The sequence below is a fragment of the Mastigoproctus giganteus genome, chromosome 11 (genome assembly GCF_048544385.1).
Source record: "Mastigoproctus giganteus isolate SK-2022 chromosome 11, ASM4854438v1, whole genome shotgun sequence".
NCBI classification, from domain to species: Eukaryota; Metazoa; Arthropoda; class Arachnida; order Uropygi; family Thelyphonidae; genus Mastigoproctus; species Mastigoproctus giganteus.
Window position 1 is genome coordinate 25046210 of NC_143585.1, and position 25611 is coordinate 25071820.

Sequence of the window (25611 nt, forward strand, 5' to 3'; positions counted from 1 at the left end):
GCATCTAGGAATAAAAGTTAATGACTCTTAAATTTCAATTTCTTAATTTGGACCAATGGCCTTAAGGGTACATGGTAAAAATTTACCATGTTAATGGTAAATTTTTACCATGTTAATGGTAAATGGGTACATGGTAAAAAATTACGAAGATAAATTCACTGAATGGGTAAGTTTAATTTTTTTTGTTATCTAAAAATATTAAAATGAATAATAAAAAAAAATATTGAAAGTTACTTGAAAAAAACCCCACTTTGTTAAACTTGAATTGCATTTTGAACTTCCTCAAGTAGCACCCAAATGAGAATCAATGAAAAATTAAGATTAGTGCATACTTGAATCTGCTTTGACAATGACTCCTAATTTGTTTTTTCTGTCTTTGAAGCCATTTGGTAACGAGACATTTCATCATTAGCATATCATATTTTCTGTTTCTTTGATGGTGTTGGAAAACACTGAGGATGATCTCAAGATAAATTAAAGACATTTTAGGGAGCTTAGAGCATGAAATTCACATCCTACATGATTTAAATAAAGAAAATTGTTAACCTGTTAGGAGCTAATACTAGTAAAAACGTAGCCAATAGTAACTGCATGCCAAAACAAACTTTTTTACATCAATAATAGCATCAGGCTCAACCTACAAAATGCAGAAAAGAGAGGAACACAAATGGCCACTTCACCAAAATTATTATTATTACTTTATTATTATATTATTATTAATTATATTGATATATTGGAAGGCAATCTTTATATATATATATATATATATATGGTGAAATGATTTTCATTTCAAATCTAGTGCTGAATTTTTGCATTTGGTACCTAGATTTGAAAAAAAAATTGTCCACTTTGTCCCCTAATTCAGAAAATCTTTTCTATTTGCTCCATTGCATTAATCTGAAGTGAAATGATAAATAAAGTTTTACCATAAATCTGTTTGATGTTAAAATTCTTGTTTTGAGCCTAACACATTTAATAATCATTTAAGTACATTTTCATGAAGTTTATGTATCAGAAATGGAAACAACTGAAAAGCTAAATGGTAGTTTAAGCTACCATTGATAATGATAAATACAAATAGACATTGATAATGTCTATTTGTATTTCATTATTGTTATTTTATTTTTCATCACTCACAGGACTTTGGCTCGTAACATCAGAGAAAGACGGGGGAAAAAAGTTGTTATTAACATTCCTAGTAAGTCACTTTAATTTTCTTTTCATATTACTGTCTGTTAGCTGTGTGGGATGAATTTATTCTTTACCAATTCAGTTTTTTCTTAATCAGTGAAAATGTATGATAGCATGAATAAATTAAAATGGATAAAAGCATGAGTAAACTGCAAGTCAACTTAGTGCTGTACTTTAAGAGGTTTCATTATTACCATTATTTATATATACAGTTTTCATGTATTTTTTAACCTAAAAAAAAATTAGATAGTATGAATCAGAGCTGTAATACTCAATATGTTCTACATTGATAATAATATTAGTAAATTTATAAGAGGAGTTTACCTCAATATAGTACGTGGAACACTTCCGTATGATACCCTCCAGAAATTAAAACGGAAAAAACGAAAAAATCGACAACTTACCGGTACATTAAAGTAAAATATAAATAATTAAAGTAAAATATAAATAATTAAATAATCAATTTAACACAATTAAAAATCAAATTAGCGCAATTAAAAGAATCTAACGAAAAAATTCAAAACGATTTTCCTTCCTGAAGCTGACAATGCTTTTCGACCGACTGTCGTGATCACAGGAATGAAAATTACCGAAACAGGCTAAACCTGCAACTTAAATAGTGATTATGTGTCTTCGCGCATGCGCGTAAAGGTCCACGCATCGGAGATCAAATATGGCCGCCGAACGTTAACAGAATTCTCGTGTAATTTAATTTCAACGGTTTCTGCAATTAATAGTCGCGTATAATTACGTTGAACGTTAAGTATTTTGGCCTCGTTAAATAAAAAAGTATGTTTTTCGTTAATGGCATGAAAGGCTAATTCTGACGCTGCTGAACGAGAAGCACGAACTGAGGCTTCGTGTTGATTTACACGGATATTAAGAGAAAACCGCGTCGAACCCTGATAAGACGAGTCGCAATCACCGCAAGAAATGTTGTATACTAGATCATTAATTTGTGTTGCGAACGCCGAAAGAACCGAGCGATTGTTCAGTATAGTGTGTAACTTCCGTATAGGCCTAGCTATAATTTTAAATTCGGTATCTTTAAAGAATCTGTTAAGCTGTTTGTGCCACTGTTCAACATATGGGACAGAAATAAAGTATTTTTTGATATTACTATTGTTGATTGGTGCAGTATTTTGTATCCTATCCTTAGCTTGTACCCTAATTCGATTTATTGTGTTAATGGGATAACCCCTGTTCAAGAATCTGCTAGTTAATATTTGTATTTCTGAGTCTAAAGCAGAATCCGTCGTTGAATATTTATAGGCATTTAGAAATTGATTAAAGATAATCGATCTTTTGTAGGTGAACGGGTGGTAGCTATTATAATGTAGAAACATACCGGTGTTTGTGGGTTTTCGATAGATGCTAAATTGTATTTTGTTCGAGTCCCGGGTAAGCGTGAAATTTAGAAAGTTTAATGACTTAGTATCCGTATCTTCCCTTTCCAATGTAAATTTGAGTCTAGAATGAATATTATTAAACGAATGTAAAATGTCTTGGATAGTACTACTATCGGTAATAACTAGAACATCGTCTAAATACCTCCCATAGTATGTGATACGGGGACGAAAAGGTGTCAAATGTATCTGCTCAATCGTTGAGAGATAGATCTCTGACATTAAGCCACTCAGGCTCAAACCCATTGGTAAACCAAAAATTTGTTTGTACACCTTGTCTCGAAAGGTGATGTAGTCAGCCTCAATTTTTGGTTTACCAATGGGTTTGAGCCTGAGTGGCTTAATGTCAGAGATCTATCTCTCAACGATTGAGCAGATACATTTGACACCTTTTCGTCCCCGTATCACATACTATGGGAGGTATTTAGACGATGTTCTAGTTATTACCGATAGTAGTACTATCCAAGACATTTTACATTCGTTTAATAATATTCATTCTAGACTCAAATTTACATTGGAAAGGGAAGATACGGATACTAAGTCATTAAACTTTCTAAATTTCACGCTTACCCGGGACTCGAACAAAATACAATTTAGCATCTATCGAAAACCCACAAACACCGGTATGTTTCTACATTATAATAGCTACCACCCGTTCACCTACAAAAGATCGATTATCTTTAATCAATTTCTAAATGCCTATAAATATTCAACGACGGATTCTGCTTTAGACTCAGAAATACAAATATTAACTAGCAGATTCTTGAACAGGGGTTATCCCATTAACACAATAAATCGAATTAGGGTACAAGCTAAGGATAGGATACAAAATACTGCACCAATCAACAATAGTAATATCAAAAAATACTTTATTTCTGTCCCATATGTTGAACAGTGGCACAAACAGCTTAACAGATTCTTTAAAGATACCGAATTTAAAATTATAGCTAGGCCTATACGGAAGTTACACACTATACTGAACAATCGCTCGGTTCTTTCGGCGTTCGCAACACAAATTAATGATCTAGTATACAACATTTCTTGCGGTGATTGCGACTCGTCTTATCAGGGTTCGACGCGGTTTTCTCTTAATATCCGTGTAAATCAACACGAAGCCTCAGTTCGTGCTTCTCGTTCAGCAGCGTCAGAATTAGCCTTTCATGCCATTAACGAAAAACATACTTTTTTATTTAACGAGGCCAAAATACTTAACGTTCAACGTAATTATACGCGACTATTAATTGCAGAAACCGTTGAAATTAAATTACACGAGAATTCTGTTAACGTTCGGCGGCCATATTTGATCTCCGATGCGTGGACCTTTACGCGCATGCGCGAAGACACATAATCACTATTTAAGTTGCAGGTTTAGCCTGTTTCGGTAATTTTCATTCCTGTGATCACGACAGTCGGTCGAAAAGCATTGTCAGCTTCCGGAAGGAAAATCGTTTTGAATTTTTTCGTTAGATTCTTTTAATTGCGTTAATTTGATTTTTAATTGTGTTAAATTGATTATTTAATTATTTATATTTTACTTTAATGTACCGGTAAGTTGTCGATTTTTTCGTTTTTTCCGTTTTAATTTCTGGAGGGTATCATACGGAAGTGTTCCACGTACTATATTGAGGTAAACTCCTCTTATAAATTTACTAATCCTAAAAAAATATATATATATATATATATATAAAATAAACAGGAATTCTACTAAGTAAGAACCATAGTTTTCAGGGACACCAAAACTCCATCTCCTTTTGTCCATGATTATACACATCTTGGAGATAATGGTGAAGCTGCTAAAGCTGCCTTACCTGATCATGTATATATGGATGCAATGGGGTTTGGAATGGGATGTTGTTGTCTTCAGGTGACATTCCAAGCTTGTAACATCACAGAAGCAAGAGTGTTGTATGATCAGCTTACTCCTGTTAGTGCTATTGCAGTAAGTAACAATTTATAATTAAAAATAAACTTTTCATTGCAAATTGTAAAGATAAATTGAAGGAACTATTGTCAAGTAGTTTTTGAATAGAGTTCCATGAAAATAGAGAACTGTAGTTTTAGTTAAGAAATGTATAGCTCATAATAAATGCCCTATTATTTATAGTTTTATAAATTGAATTATGAATGCAAACTGAAAGAAGCCATATTTTTATTATTCCATTGAAAAAGCCCAACTTTCATTGCTAAACGTTTATTGCACGTTGTGTTCTCTTGATTGTTGTCTCACCTTGCCTTCCTCATTCATGTTTCTAAATCCACTCTTTTTTTCCAACAGCATATATATATATATATATATATATGCCCTAACCTGCAGTACAGATATATATATATATATAATCTGTACTGCAGGTTAGAGTAACAATTTGCTGTAAATATTGTTTTATTTATTGTACAGTATTTTAATGTACTCTTTGTTTTTTTTCATTTGTCATACAGGTTTAATGTCTGAAATCTGGCAATTTCAGGACCTGGAGATTGCTGGTTTTGGATAATAAATGTAACCAAACACAAAATGTTGAAATTTAATCATGGATAAAGAGAGAATGCATTTGCAGCGTGGCTGTTTACTTTTTTGATATTTTTCTATCTGATCAATTTATTTTTATTAACTAAATTATTTTATTTTTATTTATTCTTTTATCCTTAGGCTGTTGATCAAAATTTGGAAACAAGAAAGGCCCATGAAGTTATCACCTACAAAATTTCTTCAGCAACATTCCATTAAAAAAATTAAATGAAGATGGAGAAAAAAAAGCAAACAAAATAATGCATGGGAATTTTTTAATTGCACATGGTAGTCTTTTTGCACTTTTTTTTAGGAATAAAAGCAAAGGTGTCTAGATTCCACCCTCCTCTGCATTGATGGACACCACACTCTCACATTGTTTTGGTGGCTATCAGAATATCTTCAGTTTCCTTAAAATCAATGCAAAAAAACTGAGAAGAAATGCAGAGTTGATGATAATCTTTTGATGTGTAATGCAGGTGTCAATTTATCCAACAAACTTGAGATAGGAAAAAGCCACCAGTTTTCTGAGTTTTTTTTTTTTTTGTTTGTTTGTTTGTTTGTTTGTTTGTTTTCTGGCTGGTTCACATATTCATATGGTGTTGTTGGCCAGTTTTCCTCTTGAATGTCAATGAAAGTGGAACAGGGTAACGAAATTCTCCATAACTGTATTTCAATACCTTTAATACAGTACATAATTAGATAGGCAAGAATAATGAATACAGCCATAATAAACACTTGTAAAAAAAAGGTTGCTATGAACTCTCAAGCAAATTTTGTTTTGCAGATTTTTTATTTCCATGCAACACGAACAATATGGCCCATAGATGGTACTCTCTCCCTCACTTTAAAGAGTAGTAAAGATATAATTAATAAAAATTAATATCAGTAAAGATTAATTTTCAAAGAGCAAATAAATCAACAAATGACAAGTCTAACTGCATTGCTAAATAGAATCAAAGTTTGAAAATGTGAAACAAACCCCCCCCCTTGTAATAATATAGTAAAGGCCACCTCTGTCAACAACTATTAAAGACCAATGAGAGAAGCACATACAGATAAATGTCATGAATGTCACAAGTTATTTCAGTGGTGGTGGTGGTGAACACAATAGTACATCCATCTTTATATGCAAATGCAGTTATTTTCAAAAAATAAATAAAATCTAGTAAATTGTAGACTTCATTTGGTGGCCAGCAGATTTTCTACCATGAGTAAGACTATAGTGTGTTTCCTTATAGAAGTTTATTTTCATTCAACACAAACAATAAATAACAAACAACAACAAAAAAAAATGCTAATACAATGCTGCATCCAGTGATAAAGTTTCTGAAAGCATTAAGTTAAAAATATTTAACTTAATTGAATTTGTAGAGCCAATTCATTATCAAATTGAAATGGCCAAGACATGCATGCACTCACATGCATGCACACACCACAAATCTTTAAAATGTTCAGATTTTTTGGTCATTCTGGTTTTTGGACCAGCTGGATTTTCCTTGCCTCCATAGTGGCTATCTGGACAGGTGGCCGGGATTACATATCCATTTGTTTTTTTATAATCTGATAACTTGGTTGAACTTTTCTCCTGATGATCAGCTGGGCAGAAGCATTTGAGATATTGGTCAATGATAATATTTCTCTGTATTTACATCAATAATTAAAATGAAATGAGCCCTTTACCCCCCATCTTGTCTGTAAAAACTTTGTTTTTAATGAAATAGTGGTCAGCTGGAGAATTAAAGCATGTGGCTTATGCATGTTGAATTTAAGGAAAAAGTTTTTTAAATGCTTACATAATAAAAGTTTCTCTAAAATAATGGTTAAAGAGCTGTATTTTTATTACTTATTAGTGCAAATTACTAATACAGATTTTCAACCTAAATGAATTAAAAATGCAACTCTAAAACAACTCCAGGCTACTGACTAAATTTAATAATTTAGAATTTTGATATTTGCAAAGCCTTACATTATGGCAGCTTCTTTGCTACCTCACTTCTTGCTTTAACTGGCCAAAACTACATTATTAGAAAAATAATACAAACAAATAAATGCATATGTGCTCATCGGCAGGAGCAGAAGAAGTATACTACCCTTTCTGCATTCTATTGAAAAGTTTTTTTCAGCATTCAGCAATGTGTTTAGAGGAGTAAATGTCTTTACGTTAAGAACCTGCCACTCTTGCAATAGGCTCCTCTCCCTAATTCTGCAAGATGTGAAATTGATATAGTGATCTAAGTAATTAGTTCACTGAAATTTTTGCTGTTAACTTGTATGGGATGTAGTTTTTGGCGCATTATAGCCCTAGTTGCTGATGCACCATTAAAACCCAAACAAGCAAGATGTGAGTACATGTTCATATAATTATTTTTTCATACCTGTAGTAATGTAAGTTTTTAGCCCTTTAAACTAGTTGTTCAGCCTCTGAAGAAGGCTAAGTGACTGAATGATGAAGACTCACTGAATCTTCTTTGGATCCAGTAGCCTTTAATACAGAGTAATAAAATTTCTTCCATTGTTAGCTGTAAATGTACAAAGAAAATTATATATGACATGTGCTTTATATTTCCAACACCAAATTCGAACGAATGTAGGTCATTATCTTCCCACTGCATTATGGGAACATCACTGTCTTTGTATAATTGTATAATATGCCTGCAAAAAAATTAGAAGAAATTTTATAAGTGTTCTATAAACCTTGAACTTTGAGGTAATCAACATGGATCATTTAAACTTTAAACACTTATTAGTGTGCATTTATCAAAATTTTAAAATCTGTCATAAATTCTATAAGAATGTTTTATGAATATTGAAAAATTGTTCAGAAGTGCCAGTTTATTCACATATGTTCATAAACATATAACTGAATTGGATTTTCAGTTGGCATTGAGTGCTGCCTCACCTGTTCATCATGGTTACTTGACAGATAAAGACTGTCGCTGGAGTATTGTTGCTGCCTCTGTAGATGATCGAACTGATGAAGAGAGTGGTCTTCAGGTAAATAGAGAAAAATATATTTTTCTTTTTCATTTTTAACATCAATTAAAGAATATGCAATGGCTTAAAGCCCCTAGAATCTGATAGTTTGTGATTGTGTAATCAAGGTAATTTCCAATCAGTGTTAATCAAATCAGTTATTGCATTATGTGGTTCAATAAGATATACACTTAGTGATCATTTAATTATGACTGGCCATCCAAAATGGACTATGCACATAGTTCACAATGTAAAAAGCCCAACAGCTTCATATGCTAGAGGAGTGGTAATATGCATCTGGTCATTCAAGTTAGCCAGTTGGACTGAGTTGGTATCACAGAGTTTCAAAAGGGCATGGTTATGGGAACCCGTGCATCAGGTGCTTCCATATCAGAAACGGCATGTCTTGTCAGTTTCTCACAGCTCACTGCAGTTAAGATATACAAAGAATAGTGCTGAATGGGTCAAACCACCTCCAGCTGAAAGAACTATAAAGGATTACACAAGGTGGATGTTCTTTGAAAGCAAAGGGTGCAATGCATTGTATGGCCTCAGTGGCAGGTCACTGTCTGACAATTTGACATCACAATACAATATGGGGAGTGGAAGAACAATATTCCAAATGACAGTGGGCTGCACACTCACTGATATGGAGTTCCACAACAGAAAACTTAAGAGACGCCCTCTCCTCACCACTGAATATCATTGGCGGCAAATGCTGTGGTGTCAACAACACTGGTTGGGCACTAGAGAACTGGAAATGAGTGTGTTGGTCAGATGAGTCCAAGTACTTGGTGCAACAATCTGATGGATGCCTTCGTATGTGTTGCAAGAAACACAAGTCAATGGATCCATTGTACAGAGTATACACCATCCAGGCTAGTAACAGTGGTTGCTTAATATGGGGCATGTTTTGCTGGTAAGAACTAGGACTCCTGGTGCATATGGACTAATGTTTCACTGGTGAGGTCTGCCGGCAGCTCTTAGGAGACTGGGCACCTTGCCATGTTGCAATTTTCCCCGACAGAAACAGGATCTTTGAAGATGATAATGCACTGTCATCTGGCCCGCAGTGTGCACAAGTTGTTCAAAGAACACAGTAAAGATATCACCCATCTTCATTGGCCTCCAAATTTGCCTAACCTCAATCCATTTCAACACCTGTGGAATGTTTTGAAACTCATCATGGTTGCAGATCTCTACAGATATTTTCAGACATCTAGTAGAATCAGTTCTTAGGCAAATAACAACTGTTATCCACACGACAGTATGACCCAACACAGTATTAGGATGGTGGTCATAACTCAATTATCACTCAGTGCTATGATGTATACTGTTATGTTCAACAATAATGACTAGATTTATGCTGCCGATAGAGGTTTAGCTTTCTGAAAGGAATTGGAACAGTCTATAGATTCTGAAAAGGAAAATCCACAGAACTGATTCAAATTTATGATTTTTAAGTTTCTGTGAATACATAATTTGCAGAATTTGGAGTACAATTGCAAAAAAAAAAAAAAAGTATTAAATTTTTTTTTTTTTTTTTTTTTTTTTAATATTGTATAGCAATTTCCTGAGTTACATGAATCTGAGTATTTTATTTATTTTATTTTATTTTTTTCCTTTACAGTTTAGGTATGACTTCTGTGGTTATTATTACTGGATATACAGGATTTATATATTATAATACTTTATAATATTATAACAATAGTATTATAGTAGTATTTTTAATTTTGTAAAGACTACTATTTTAGATTTAATTATCCACATTAGATTTTCCACTAGTCATTTGTGTACAGAAGACTGGGTTCACATCATAGGTTCACATTTATTTTGTCAGAGACAAAATAACAAATTTGTTATACACTTCATATCTTTATATTGTGAGTAGATTACCTTATAATTTTTAGTTTAATATTAATTTGATTTAAATATTTATATACTATAATTAAATAGAAGCTATAAATGTGAGTAGATATTTATACAGTCGCTCCCCACCTACGTAAGGGTTGCATTCCATGGAACTCCATGTAAGTCGAATTTTACGAACATCAGAATTTCCCTAAATGCTTATGCAGCACTCGCAACTATGCATGCTGAATTTGATTGAAGCAAAAAAGAAATGTTTGGTGAACATGTAAATAGAATTATTTATTCAATTTTTGTATCTCATGTGCAGGAAAAATTACAAAAATTTCAAAATTATAAAATTACAAAAAGAGAGAGGAGACAGGCATATAATGTTAGCAAGTTTTACCTTTTGAGCATCATTGCCAGAATTAACTCTCCAGCTGATAAACCCACCGCTGCAGAAATTGAAGGCTGTGGAGATTTAAAAGGGATTTTTGCCAACACATCACAAAATTTCTCTGCAGCTGCAGAGTTGGCACTGACAACTTCACCACATACTTTAATGTTTTGGAAACCAGCACAATGCTTGAACCTATTAAACCACCTGTTGCTTGCCATGAACTTGGCTTGGGATTTGCTGTACTTATCCTTAATATCTTCATAAATACTTGTTGCTTTTGCTTGAATGGCCATTGGACTCAGGAGCACTTGCTTCTGAATCTGATTTTCCATCCATATTATTAATAGTTTTTCCATCTTCAATATAGCACCTGAATGCTATATGCGCACTGTCCCTTAAAATAGTTGAAGGAGCGAGACCTAATTCCATGCAATAATGACAAACTTTGTCCTGCTTCGTACTTCTTAATTAATCATCTTCATTTCTAAATCAGTTTTGTTTCATTTCCTAGAACTGCCAGCACTTGCACTTTCCCTTCACCATTGTAATAAGTAAATAGGAATGAAGAGAAGATTCTGAAAATTTATTTATGTTTTTTATATGATTGAAGATTTCAGTGAAGGGGAACTCATTTCACCATAATACCGTAATGTAAAAACCCACAGAATTCGTTATCGGTATTATTACAAATTCAGTAAGATAGAGTTTACTACCCATTTATAATAGATTGCGGTAACGGAAAAGCCCGATGAACCAGAAAGTGCAAATTGTTTTTGTTTTATGGTAGTGACTTCCAGAAATGTGTTTTAGAAAAAATATCACAAAGGTGTTCACAATTGATTCTTATAATGGAACATATGATAACAATGAAAGTGTAGTGCAATTTCCATTAAATGTCTAAATTTAAATGACTTTAAATCAATTTAAAAATGACTTTTTAAAGAGATAAAAAGCTTATATAGTGAAAATTTCAACTTCCAAGATCTTGGAACGAATTACCAAAAAATAAAAATAAATAAGTGTTATTGGGTTCAGAGTACGATATTTTCATAATATGTACGTCCATTTATTCCTGCCGGCAAAATACATTTCCACGATTCTTTTAAGTTTGCACCGGCTAGCAAAAACTTACGTAAAGTTAAATTTCCGTATGTCAAGTATTACACAAGCCAGGGAGTCCTGTATATAAAAATCTAAATTTTCATTTGCATAAACATAATGTACATTGCATTGTTATTTTAAATGACTGAAAGTCTTTTAGAGACCCTCATCCCTCCAAATTGTTAGAGATTGCTGTGACATTTAAAAAAATGAGAAAACAATATTGTGTTTTTGGTGTGAATTCAGTCTAGTACAATGCACTGTACAATTCAAGTGCAGTACAATTCAAGTACACAGTATAATTCAAGTGCACTGTATAATTCAAGTGAAAGCACCAAAGAAATTTAGATATCCATGAGAAATTTAAAGTAGATAACATAGTAAATTACATAAAACAGTATCAGAAAAAATAGATCAGCCACATAGAAAGAATGAACCCAGACTGAATCCCAAAATTAGCCTTTAACTACAAACCTACAGGCAAGAAAGATGTGGGGTCTACCAAGACAACAATGACGAGATCAAGACCACCTCCAAGAGCTACAACGGAACAGGTCTTAAAAGACCTAGTTCCTTTTGGAACTAGGTCTGGACCAAAAGGCTGGACCAAGTTCATGTCGATGATGACAATTCAGTACCTGCCATTCCAATCTGTGGAATGGCAGGTGGTGAATTGGGGGTTTTGAAATCCACTCTAAGGTAATTTTCTGCATTCATCACGGAATGATACTTTGTTTTGCTAACTACCACTGCTGAAAATCCATACTTGGTTATAAAAGTTCTTCATACAAATAACATATTCCCTGTCCCCAAAAATAAAAACGAAATGTGCTCCCTTGGGGGGGGGGGGGCACTCAACACTTGGGAATTTCTGGCCAAACCACAACATTTTGTCCACTTCTGAAATACATGCAACAGGTTTTTTTTTTACCCCAGCTCATATCTCTACCAGATTTCTTGTTGTTATTTGGTTTTTAGGAGCATTAGCAACTAAGGCCATATTGCGCCGGGGATATGCGGTGGCCATTCCCTGACCTTTCCGTATTTGGTGGTCACGGGCTCGAACCCTGGTCTAATCAAGAAGCGTGTGCTGCACACCGCTGCTCCTACCCACCTGGCTACGGAGGTGCCACACCACCAGATTTGTGTCATCTTATCAATTTTTTTTTGGTTCGATGGATGTCCAAAAAACATTGAGATGGAAAAGGTCCAGCCAGGCTGTGGAAGGATGGATGTTATTGTGATGTACCTCTGATATCTATTAGTGCCTCCTGTGCCATATCTGTAGCATGAGGTATTTCAGTGCAGAAAAGAAAGAGGATCGGCATAACCTTTCCTGAAAAAAGGAGCATTCCAAAATCTTTTAAATTAAGAGGTAGCTTTGTGCTTCTAAACAGTTGATTACTGTTTAAATGCTGGATAATCTATCTCCTGGCCAGTTTTTCTCAGCTGCACACAAAATTTAGTCAGTGTGCATTTTTTTTTTCATTGAGCACATGAAATATCTTAATTTCCCGAACGAAACATACTTAACTTTCTACACAGTTGCAAGCACAAGCAACTATTTAATTGTTACCTCCATGCTATTAACTCAGTACTACTGCCACATGATTTGCTGCCCTACTGCAGTCTCTTAGAGGACCACACCATAACCAGTGTAGAAACTTGTCATGAGTAATACAAAAACTTATATACTTGCAAGAAATCTGTCTTTACAAAGAAAAATCCGCTCCACTACACTTTTAGAATAAGATCCACACCTTTCAAGAAAAACACAAACTGAAAAGGAAATGTCATAATTTGCATAAATTTTCTTATTCATTAACAAAAAAATAAGAGTGGAGGGGTACCTCTCCACCCTTATTATTAAAAACACCTGGGGATAATTGTGCAGTCAGATATGAAGTTTTCAGAGCAGTGCGACAAGCTGCCAGAGCATTTCGTGGGGGTGTTGTCAGTGATATACAATAATTTTGCTAGCGGAGATAAGGAGGTGATTATCCCTTTGTATAAGGTAATGGTTCGTACATACCTTGAGCACTGCATACAAGTCTGGAGGTCTCATTTTAAGAAGGATGTAGAACTGCTGGAATGAGTACAGAGAAGAGAAACAAGATTCATGAGGGAAACAAAGGGGTGCTCTTACCAAGAAAGGCTGCAATTTTGCAAATTGCAGCATATGGAGACTAGGTACCTGCGAGGTAATCTGATTGAGGTGTATAAGGCTTTCAATGGTTTGAGCAAGCTCATTGCTGATGGGATTCTTTCTCTTGCCCAGATTATGCACTTGAGGATGTATAAATTCAAATTGAGGGAAGACATTTGGAGAATAGATGTGTGGAAGTTTGTCTTTAACCAGCAAGTAGTTGATTGCTGGAACCAACTTTCATCTGGCATGGAAGGTGGTAGCTTAAATAGATTCAAGAAAGAACTGAACAAACCTTTGGAATGAATGGATAGGTGAAATGGAATGTTTTTTTTTTGCTGATGCTATATAAGTTTGCTTTCTTGCATCATATGCTACTGCTAATGCTCTCTGGGTGCTTGGGCAGGTTAAAGAAAAGAAGGGAATAAACGAAATATTAGTTTCTGGGGGATACTTATGTTTATTGATAATGTATTATGGTGTTAATGCATCAAACTTTTTTTTTTTTTTACACATTTACTTTAATTTCTATTTCTAACAAAAATTATTTGATACATAATAATAGGTATATACAGGGTGTCTCAAAAATATTGGTACAAACGTTTAGGGGAGGTAGGTAACATCTAATGGAATGTGAATCGCATAGGAACCCATAACCGGAAACGTCACCATAAGTCAGTAGATGGCACCGTTCATCAGTTCATGAGAGGGAAAGTTTCTGGTTTACTCATTCAAGCAGTAGTCGCCGCACGAAGAGCATGCATCGATATATGAACTGTGAGCTGGCAGGCATGCACCAAGTGTATGGATTAGCAGAGGGCAATGGACGAGCTGCTCAACGAATTTATGGAGAACGCTTCCCAGACAGACATGTACCTCACCACCGTTTGTTTGCGTGTGTGCATCAAAATTTGTGTGATTATGGGTCATTTAGAGGTAACAGGAGTAGTGTGGGCAGACCATCTTCGACGCGAACTCCCACCATGGAAGAAAGTGTGTTGAATGCCGTCCAGAATAATCCTCGTACCAGCACACGTGCTGTTACCTCTGCCTTAGGAATGTCTCGTTGCAGTGTACAGCGTGTCTGGCACGATGATTCCTTACACCCCTTTCATCTCCAAAGGGTTCAGTTTCTACTCCCCCAAGATCATCCTGCACGTGTGGCTTTTGCGTAGTAGTTTCTCCAAAAAAGTGTTCAAGACTTGAATTTTCCAGTGTATGTTTTGTTCACGGATGAGGCTTATTTCACTCGGGAAGGCTTATTCAATCAGCACAATGCTCATGTGTGGGCTCACAACAACCCACACGGTGTGCGCCCCCATGCGGCACAACATCGCTTCGCAATAAATGTGTGGGCAGGTATGGTCGGTGACTGCTTAGTCAGCCCATCCCGCATGAACTCCACTAAATATCGAATCTTTCTTGAACAAGTTCTACCAGGGTTACTTGACAATGTTCCAGCAAATGTGTGACACAACATTTGGTTTCAACATGACAGGGCGCCTGCTCATTATACAGGCGTTTTGGGCATCGATGGATTGGCCATGGTGGACCTGTTGCCTGGCTCCCACGCTCACCTGATTTATCAAGCCTTGATTTCTTTGTGGGGGAGCCCTCAAAAAGGCGCCTCCGTAGCCAGGTGGGAAGGAGCAGCAGTGCGTAGCACACGCTTCTTGATTAGACCGGGGTTCGAGCCCGTCACCACCAAATACGGAGGATGCGGAAAGGTCATTCAGGGAATGACCACCGCATATCCCGGAGCAATATGGCCTTAGTTGCTAATGCTCCTAAAAACCAAATAACAACAACAACAACAAGAGCCCTCAAATCTATCGTGTATGAATCGCCTGTGGAGACGGAAATGGATCTCATGGCAAGACTCGTCTGCACTGCTGCTACTGTCAAAGAAACTCCAGGTGTGTTCGACCATGTCAGCCAATCCATGCTGCGTCGGTGTCACGAATACATCGTGTCTCATGGTGGAACCTTCGAGCATCTGTTGTAACATCATGAAATGCATCCATCTCGTACTCCATTATTAATATTGTCAAATAAATGTTTGCCACTAATTACTGTCTTGTGTCATTTCTGCTTCTTGTGCCTCTGCTACTACTTTCCCGTGATGTTTCCGGTTATGTGTTACTATGCGATTTCACATTCCTTTAGATGTTACCTACCTCCTCCAAATGTTTGTACCCATATTTTTGAGACGCCCTGTAGATAAGCATATCAAGTGAATTACACAAATCTCATTCAATTATTTATTGTTTTCCTTTCAGCCTTTGAAGTCCAATAAATTTCGCATTTATAAATCTCGCTATGACTCAATAGATTCTTATCTATCCCCGGCAGGGGAGAAATTCAATGATATTGACTTAGTTTATGATAAAGATTTGTACTTAAGGCTGAGAGAAGCAGGTAAGTTTGTTTATTTATTATCCTCTCCCTTCTTTGCCCCTTGAATTTATAAATTAAAATGTTTGGGAGAAATTTAAAAAAAAAAAAACTTTTTTTAGTATGTTTTTAATTTGTTTATTACTGTAGATCCATTAGTTTGTCATAATTCTAGTGTTTGCTTACAGGACAGTAGGTTTTTTTTTTTTTTTGAAATAGTAAATCTCATTTACAAAGATAAAATTCCCTCAATTTGTACTCTCTGAACTATTTTCAATAATAAAAGGCTGTGCAGTTACGTTCAACTTACAGTGGAATGATTTTAAATGAAATTGAATTGAAGTGTATGATTTTCAAACGTATGATTGTCATTTTAATATTAAAATGGCTGAACGATATAAGGATGCAAAACTTGTAGCACCTGCCATCAAAAATAAATGAATAAAATAAAATGAAATTTTCTTCCAACTTTTATATTTTACCTACCACAAAGGGTAATATACTGTTATTCCAGTAGTTGATTTCTCTTTGCTTCGGATATAAGAAAATCTGCCTACAGGTAGATTTTCTTATATCCGTTCTACAGTTGTCTTTCCTTAATTTGAATTTATGCCCTGTTGTTATAATTGTCCTTATTATCTATATAGTACATTAGCATCTGAGGAAGGATGACCAGATGCTGATGCCCACAGTCAGCTGTGGGCAAAATGAATTTTAAAGCATAAAATCTGGGACAGCATGAACTTCACTATGCTTAGGTAATATTTGATAGAAAAATAGTAGTAGTAATAGCAGTAGTAGCAGTGGCATTTGATGCAAGAAAGCAAGTGTATGAACTTTTGTAGCATCAGCCAAAAAAAAAAAAAAAAAAAAAATCACACCATTCCCTCCAAATGCCTCTCCAGTTCCTCCTTAAATTTATTCAACCTATCAACTTCCACAACGACAGATGGAAGTTTGTTCGAGCAATTAACCACCCGCTGGCTAAAGGCAAATTTCCGCACATCTAATCTACATCTGTCTTTTCTTAATTTGAATTTATGCCCCCTTAGGTTCGTAATCTGAACAAGTGGAAGGATCCCATCAGACTTCAGCATGCTCAACCCATTCAAGGCCTTATACACCTCAATCAGATCACCGCACAGGCGTCTAGTCTCCAGCCACTGCAATTTGCAGAACTTAAGCCTCTCTTGGTAAGAGAATCCCTTCATTCCCCTCACCAATCTTGTTGCCCTTCTCTGTACATGCTCAAGTAAATCTACATCCTTTCTAAAATGAGGCCTCCAGACCTGTACGCAGTACTCAAGGCGTGGCCTGACCATTGCCTTATACAGAGGGATGATCACCTCCTTTTCCCTGCTAGCAAAATTGCTATATATCATTGACAAAACCCCATGACCTACCCTGGCAGCCTGTCTGCATTGCTCAGAAAATTTCATATCTGACTGCACAATTACTCCTAGGTCTTTTTCATTTTCTACCACCTTAAGTGTAGTACCACACAGTTGGTACGTTTCTCTGGGGTTACTTGCCGACCGGGCTAGCTGGGTGGGTAAAGTGCTTGCCTGGCAACCCAAAGGTCGCAGGTTCGATTCCCGCCTCGGGCTTGGATCAAAGTACTGCAAAAACCTTGGGAGGTGCATTATGGCCACAGAAGCCTGTGCGCCAACAACTAAAAAAAAACTAAAAAACTAAACTGGGGTTATTCTACCCATATGCAGTACTTTGCATTTGTCAAGGTTAAACTTCAGTTGCCACTTCTTAGCCCATCTGCCCAAATTATCTAGATCCTGTTGCAGTAGCACACTGCCATTACTGTATTTAACAACCCTGCCAACCTTTGTATCATCTGCAAACTTCGACATTAAGCCTGATATACCTTCATCAATATCATTGATAAATATACAAAACAACAGTGGACCTAACACCGAACCCTGTGGGACTCCACTAATAACATTAGTCCAAGAAGAGCAGCACCCATTGATTACCACCCTCTGTCTTCTCCCACTTAACCATCCTTTTATCCATTGTAGCAACTTACCCTTAATACCATTCTGCTCCAGTTTGTACAATAGTCTTCCATGCACAACAGTGTCAAAACTTTCCTGAAATCCAAATATATGATATCAAAATTATTCTTTGCATCCAGTTCCTTTGTAACCACATCATAATATCCTATCAAATTTGTCAGACAAGACTTTCCCTTAACAAACCCATGCTGTGTCTGAATTATTGCTGCAGTCTTGTCTAGATGATCCTGCAATTCATCTTTAACCAGTGACTCCATTATTTTACCTGGAACAGAAGTTAAACTAACTGGTCTGTAATTACTTGTGTCACCCTTCGATCCCCTTTGTGAATTGGGGATACATTTGCACATCTCCAGTCCGTAGGAACCTCCCCTGAGTCCAAGGACGCTCTCATAATTATGGCTAAGGGTTTGCTTAGTTGCTTTGCCGCCTCCTTTAATATAACTGGATAGATCCCATCCAGTTATATAAAATGAAACCAAAATACTTATAAAAGAGAAAATATGGTTTAACACATTCACTGCCACCTATATTTGTCAGACTGTGTTCCACATGCCATAATTTTCAGAAAGTTGAGGAACAAATCATTTAACATGCTCCTGAAAATAGAATTCGTAGTTAAAAACAAACACTTACTTTTGGGTGCTGAGCTGTAAATCATAACAGGTCCTAAATTTATCAAAAGTTTATTCCATGTAAATAAACTAAACTCGACACAAGCAAAGAACAAATAAAGCTCTGTTCTAAGTCTTTACAACACATGGTTGATTATAAGCCAAGCATTACTGAAAATAGCAACAGAGTTCAGGCAGTGTACCAATATTGAGCAGTGTTGTATACTTTTACAGCAATTGTTTATTATCCATATAAGAACAGTTATATATATTCATCACAACACATCATTTGAGTGTCATTTGATACATGTATGCATCAGTAGTAACAAACATTTTAATACAGATGTTCTCAAACTTTATAATAATGTGACTCCCCTCCCCCAAAATGCTAAATGAATCTGTATAACCACAACCCCTTCCTCCACAAGCAAAACTAATAATTACATTGAGATTAAAACTGTGCAGTAAATAAATATCCCAATAACTTTGATAGCTCATATTTTATTGGAAATAAACAAAAAAATATCAAATTTGGAATCCTCTAGTAAGAAATATAAATATGGTTAACTAGTGAACAGACATCAAATGAAACTTCAACTTTAGCTTTATTTATTGACTACAGCTACCAGATGATGGAGGAAAGCAAGCTTATGTAGCATCAGCCAAAAAAAAAAAAAAAAGCACTACACCAATGGTTCTCAACCTTTTTTTGCCCGTGACCGCTACTTATCTTAATCATATTAAGATAAGTAGCAAAGAAGGTAAGCAAGCCTTTAGCTATAATTATGAGTATCCTTAGTTACAGGGAGGTCTCAATGAATTGGAGATGTGCGAATGCATCCCCAATTCATAACTGAGTATCAAAAGGTAACATGAGTAAGACCTGTTATCTTAACATCTGTTCCAGGAAAAATAATGGAGTCACCTGTCAAAGAAGTAATGCAGGACTATCTGGAACACCTCTGGCCCCATCCCTCATTTTTTTTAATTATAATAAAATGTACTTTATCAACTGCACTTTTTATTTATAACATGTATTATTTGTTTATAATGTAAAGAATATTAATAATAAAAAAGGTTAAATCTCAGATATGTTATTACCATTTTCTTCATTAACCAAATAACAAGACAAGCCCCTTTCCTCGCTCACATGCTATTTATTCTACTATGTTTTGTTTCTATTTTCAACTTGTGGATTGTTCTATTTTTCTGTTCTTGCTGTTCTTTTTTTTCTACTGTTCAAGGCTTAGACCTAAATGGATGTCAGATGAACTATTAAAATAAGTGGCTGAGAAGTGCATGGGATGCATATAAATTATGTGATTCAGAAGCCTGGTAGACATAAATTAATCTGTAATTGAGTCACAAAGGAGGTTAAGCAAGCTAAGGGTTGATTGGGATATCTGGCGAAGAATGCAAAGAAAAGCAACAAATACTTCTATGCCTATATTAACAGTAGAACAAAGGGACTGAATCACATTGGGCCACTTGAAGTCAATGGGTTAACTGTTGATGACCCTGCTCAGGTTGCTGAGCAAACTGAATAGGTATTTTGTATCTACATTCACATGTGAGGAATTCTTTAGGGGAGGGGATGCCACAAGTTTATCAAACTCTGACGGTGAGATAAATAACTTTGTAATAACTAAAAGGAAAGTGGAAGAGGAATTGTTGAAGCTGAACATAAAAAGGAACCTGGGGCAGATGGGACCTATCCAATCAATCATATTAAGATAAGTAGCAAAGAAGGTAAGGAAGCCTTTAGCCATAATTATGAGTATCCTTAGTTACAGGGAGGTCTCAATGAATTGGAGATGTGTGAATGCATCCCCAATTCATAACTGAGTATCAAAAGGTAACATGAGTAAGACCTGTTATCTTAACATCTGTTCCAGGAAAAATAATGGAGTCACCTGTCAAAGAAATAATGCAGGACTATCTGGAACAGGAATGCAATTATACTGAAGCCACAGCATGGATTTGTTAAGGGGAGATCTTGTAAAACCAATCTGATAGGTTACTCTTATTGCAGTGACCAAGGAACTGGATGCAAAAAAATAATTTTGATATCATGTACTTGGATTTCAGGAATTTAATACTGTTGCACATAAAAGACTGCTGTATAAACTGGAACAATGTGTCATTAAGGGCAAGATACTGCTATGGATAAACCTTTGCCCCTGGCAGACATACCCTGGTCCTGTTCCACCTATCCTTTTTTGCACAATATGTTCCCTGTATCCCTGACAATAGTCACCGACAACTAGTAGTTCCCATGGTACAAGTACATTCTGTCTTGGGGTTGCTGCTGTGTTACAGGATGTTTAAGTGCCAGCTCTAGTGTTGATGTGGGCAGCTGAGAGCTTGAAGGGCCCCTCAATTTAAATCCTTCGAGGGCACCCACTGTCCTTAAAGCTCTCATATAGGCCCATAATGTTGAGTTGGCGCCTGATTTCTTCACACTCCTTACTTCGTGCACACACAAAGACATTCCCCTTGGCAATATCATGTCTCATCCCTAATTGCTCCACAAACATCAAACAAGCAGTACATTTCAAAAGGCTGTGATTCAGAGAACAACTGCGCCCCCCCCCCCCAGTTCTTCTCTGAGCCATAGCACTCCCATTAGCTTGAGCCTTTTGCTTTGCTGCACTGGTCTGAGTAATGATTTTGATTCAGTTTCAAATAAAATTTCAATTTTATTTGAAACTAAACTTATATCCCGATGCAGTTATAACACATATACATACAGGTAGTTCCCAACTTTACAAGTTAATTCGTCCCTAGCGTGCACTTGTAAAGTGGGAATTTATTTCCCATAGACCTAATGTTAAAAACAGGGGTTACGTTATCAACAATGAAATTAGTTAACTAATTAGTTTGTTTTAACAATGATTGATTTGTGCAAAGAAATGAAAACTTTGCCTGTAAAATCAAGCAAATTATAATAGCGAAATTATTTATGACTTACAAACGTTAAAGAATGTTTATTCTTCCATCATCGACTAAATGCACACTCATTGATCACTTATTGTCTTGGCACTCGTTAGTTTGTTGCCCAAGGAGTCGTCGTCTTCAGAAATGTTTCAAGAGGCATTTATTTCCAAGATAATCTTCTCTTTTCTTTATAAATTTCGATAGCATGCATAAGCATTTTTTAACAGAACGCACAAATTGCAACTAACACAATTTTCACGGAGTAACAAGTTTACAAGGCTTTAAAAAAAAAAAAAAAGGAATGAAGAGAAGATTCTGAAAATTTATTTATGTTTCTTATACGATTGAAGATTTCAGTAGAGGGGAAACACATTTCGCCATAATAACATAAAAAAACCACACAATTCCAGCTATCGGTATTTTTACAAATGCAATAAAATCGAGTTTACTACCCATTTATAATTGCTTGCAGTAACAGAAATGCCCAATAAACCAGAAAGTGCAAATTGCTTTTATTGTTTTATGGTCGTGATCTCCAGAAATGTGCTTTAGAAAAATATCACGATGCCGTTCAAAATTTGTTCTTATAACAGAACAATGAAATCTCTTATAAGATAACAATGAAAGTTTAGTGCATTTTAATGATTTTAATTGGTAACTAATACAAATTACACTATAAAAATGACCTTTTAGAGAGTTATATAGCGCAAATTTCAACTCTGGGGTCGTGGAATGAATTACCAAAAAACGTGTTATTGGGTTCACGTTATGATATTTTTACGATACGATGGTATCTCTGGAATAGATTAATATCGCAAAGCGGGGTACACTGTATTGTGTAGCTATGTGCATGGTTTGAAATGCCATATTTATGAATGTTTAACATTCATTTTTTGTAATTAATGTTCATATTTTCGATTTTGTTGATACTTGAAGAAAAAAAAAAACTCGTAAGCCCTGGAAACCATAAAGTGAAAACTCATAAAGCGGGAACTACCTGTATATATATTTCACTATTTGTGTTTGAGTTGGCTGTGGTTCAAATCCATATGTGACCTCACTGAGCAACTAGTTTTAATTTCCTATGTTGAAATTTTTTTATGCTCATTTTGCAAATACATCATAGATATTGCATGTCTCACAGTGTATTGACATATCATTAACCCTTTCTATGCTAGGAATGAGATGTCCCTCCTTATATCATCAACACTGTCACTGCCATAGAAAAGCTGTTGCCATACATTTTGGACCAACTCTATCACATTGGAGAGCTTACTCTGAAATTCCCACTTTCAGAAAAGTGGGAGTTTCAGAAACTATACCCAAAGGGTCAGCATTAACATTAGTAGAGGCACATGATGCAAGAAAGCAAACTTATACAGCATCAGCCAAAAAAAAAAATCCTTTCCCATTTCACTGATCCAATCATTCCAAATGTTTGTCTAGTTCTGCCTTGAATTTATTTAAGCTATCAACTTCCACACCAACACAAGTTTGTTCTAGCAATCAACTGCCCACTGGCTACAGACAAACTTCCACATATCTATTCTACAACTGTCTTTCCTCAGTTTGAATCTATGCCTCCTCAGGTTTGTAATCTGAGCAAGAGGAAGAATCCCCTCAGCATTAAGCCTGCTCAATCCATTCAAGGCCTTATACACCTCAATCAGATTGCCTCACAGGTGCCTAGTCTCCAGAAGCTGCAATTTGCAGAACTAAAGCCTTTCTTCATAAGGATACCCCTTTGTTCCCTTCACCAGTCTTGTTGCCCTTCTCTGTACTCATTCTAGCAATTCTACATCCTTCCTAAAATGAGGCTTCCAGACCTGTATGCAGTACTCAAGGTGTGGCCTGACCATTGCCTTATACAAGGGGATAATCACCTCCTTATCATTAACAAGACCCCCATGAGCTATCAACTTCCACACCAACACAAGTTTGTTCTAGCAATCAACTGCCCTAAATTGCACTGCTCAGAAAACTTCATATCTGACTGCACAATTATCCCAAGGTCTCTTTCATTCTCCACTACCCAAAGTGTAACACCACATAGTTGGTACATTTCTCTGGGGTTGCTACCCATATGCAGTACTTTGCATTTGTCAGTGTTAAACTGCAGTTGCCACTTCTCAGCCCATCTACCCAACTTTTCCAGATCCTGTTGCAGCAGCATACTGTCATTACTGTTATTAACAACCCTGCCAACCTTTGTTATAAAGAGAACTGTTATAAATCACAAGACTGGATTTAAAAATATGTAAATAAATAAATAAGAGCTATATTTGGTAAATATATTTGAAAATATGTAAATCTTTTGCAACTAAATTTTCATCAGTAGAACAGTTTAAATCTACATCTTGAAAGAAAAAATTGATCAGAAATAAAAATCTAGAGATATTTCCAAGTTTTAAATAAAGTACAATATATGAAATTTAAAATATAAAGATAAGTTAATAGAACATTGGTACACCATAATACATCAATTAAATTACGAGAAAATTATAAGTCATGTTTGTTTTTTTATACTTCTACTGAAGTTATTCTATTGCATTCTGTTTAAAATACTTGGGAAATAATGAGAAACAAAAGTGCTATTTCAAAAAATGCTGTTTCTTTGTAAAATTAGCTTTAATTTTCCCCTTTAATTTTATAGGAGTTGATCACCTGCTTTCCCAGCATGTTGCCCACTTGTTTATAAGAGATCCCATAGCTCTGTTTAGTGAAAAAATTAACCAGAACGATAGTGAAGACAGTGACCATTTTGAAGTAAGTAGTCAGAAAGTTTAGTGATATTTGTAAGAGACTTAAAATTAATTTTTATAAAATTTAAATTATTAAAAAAACATGCCCTTTTGCATTGAGGTGTACTGGCAAAAAATAAAAATTTAATGGTATTTAATGCCATATTTTTAAAGTAGTGCCAAAATACATTAAAATATTATTGCTTACTGTTTGTTTTTGTGATTCTGTATCATACCATTGTATGATTGGATAATTTTGCAGAATTAACAGCTAATAGCATTATTTTACAATCACAAATGTATCTTACAGTTTTATGCAAGCTGTGGACAGTTTAATTAAAAGAAACTGTATTTCAGCATAAGTTTACACTTAGGGAGCATAAGTAGAAACAAAAAAAGTTAAATTCAATATGTTGTTATAGAAGAAAATCTTAAACAACTAATTGAAGGTACAAGAGTAGATAGTGGATTTGAAATTGAAAGTGATCATCTTGTATTGAGCAATTAAAAATGGTAGTATCAAGAACAACAGACAAACAAGTTAAAAATGAAAAGTTAAAAATAGAAACCTTACTGCTCAAAAGTTAAAGGGCATTCCTGATGCTAATGACAAAATTTTAAGAGAATTTTATTGGAAGATGTGAGGAGAAGGTCCATAAAAAATTCTGAATGCTATGGTAGATCCAAAAAGATAGAAAGTATTAAAGAAAAAGATATTGATAAATGATTTTATATAGGCATTCATAGTGAATAAATAAAAAAAAAAAATTAATAATCCTTTTAATATAAAGAAAAGTGCAAGAGGGCTAAGATAATAAAGAGGCTAAAGAAAAAGTTTGAAAAAAGTCTGGTAAAGATATGGAAAACAAATAATAATGTTGGAAAAGGTTCTGTCATTCAGTTAAAAATTTTGGCATGGGGGGGCACCATAATTTATGGTAATCAATCAATCATAAGAAGAGTGAATTTTAAAAAGAAGAGAAAGATTTTTTGGAAATGTGGAGTAAATACTTTGAATTGCTAAATGAAGGATCTGAAGCATCTCTGCAGTAGAGAATAAGATTGAAATGAGGGAAGTTTTTGAGATTTAATAATAGGATACTATCTCTGTTATTGAGAATAGAGAAAGCCCTGAAAAGTTTCAAGTATGAAATGACAAAAGGTATATATAAAATTAGACCTTAAAAGCTGGAGGAAAAATGGCATCACAATTATATCACATTATTCCAAGGTTATTTTCTGAAGGACAAGTGTTAAAAGATTGAAGCAAAGCATTAATTTTCAATATACAAAAAGAGAAATAAAACCGAAATGAAAA

General features: G+C 35.1%; 1 protein-coding gene across 1 annotated transcript in view; it reads left to right on the forward strand.

Annotated features, from left to right (window-relative positions):
• Positions 1-25611, forward strand: part of Gclc (glutamate--cysteine ligase) — a 103668-nt gene that overhangs the window by 55471 nt on the left and 22586 nt on the right. The window contains exons 6-10 of the mRNA XM_090384367.1: positions 1140-1198; positions 4319-4536; positions 7984-8100; positions 15857-15995; positions 24206-24318. Of these exons, the coding sequence (XP_090240493.1) occupies positions 1140-1198; positions 4319-4536; positions 7984-8100; positions 15857-15995; positions 24206-24318 (646 nt within the window). The remainder of the gene's footprint in view (positions 1-1139; positions 1199-4318; positions 4537-7983; positions 8101-15856; positions 15996-24205; positions 24319-25611) is intronic.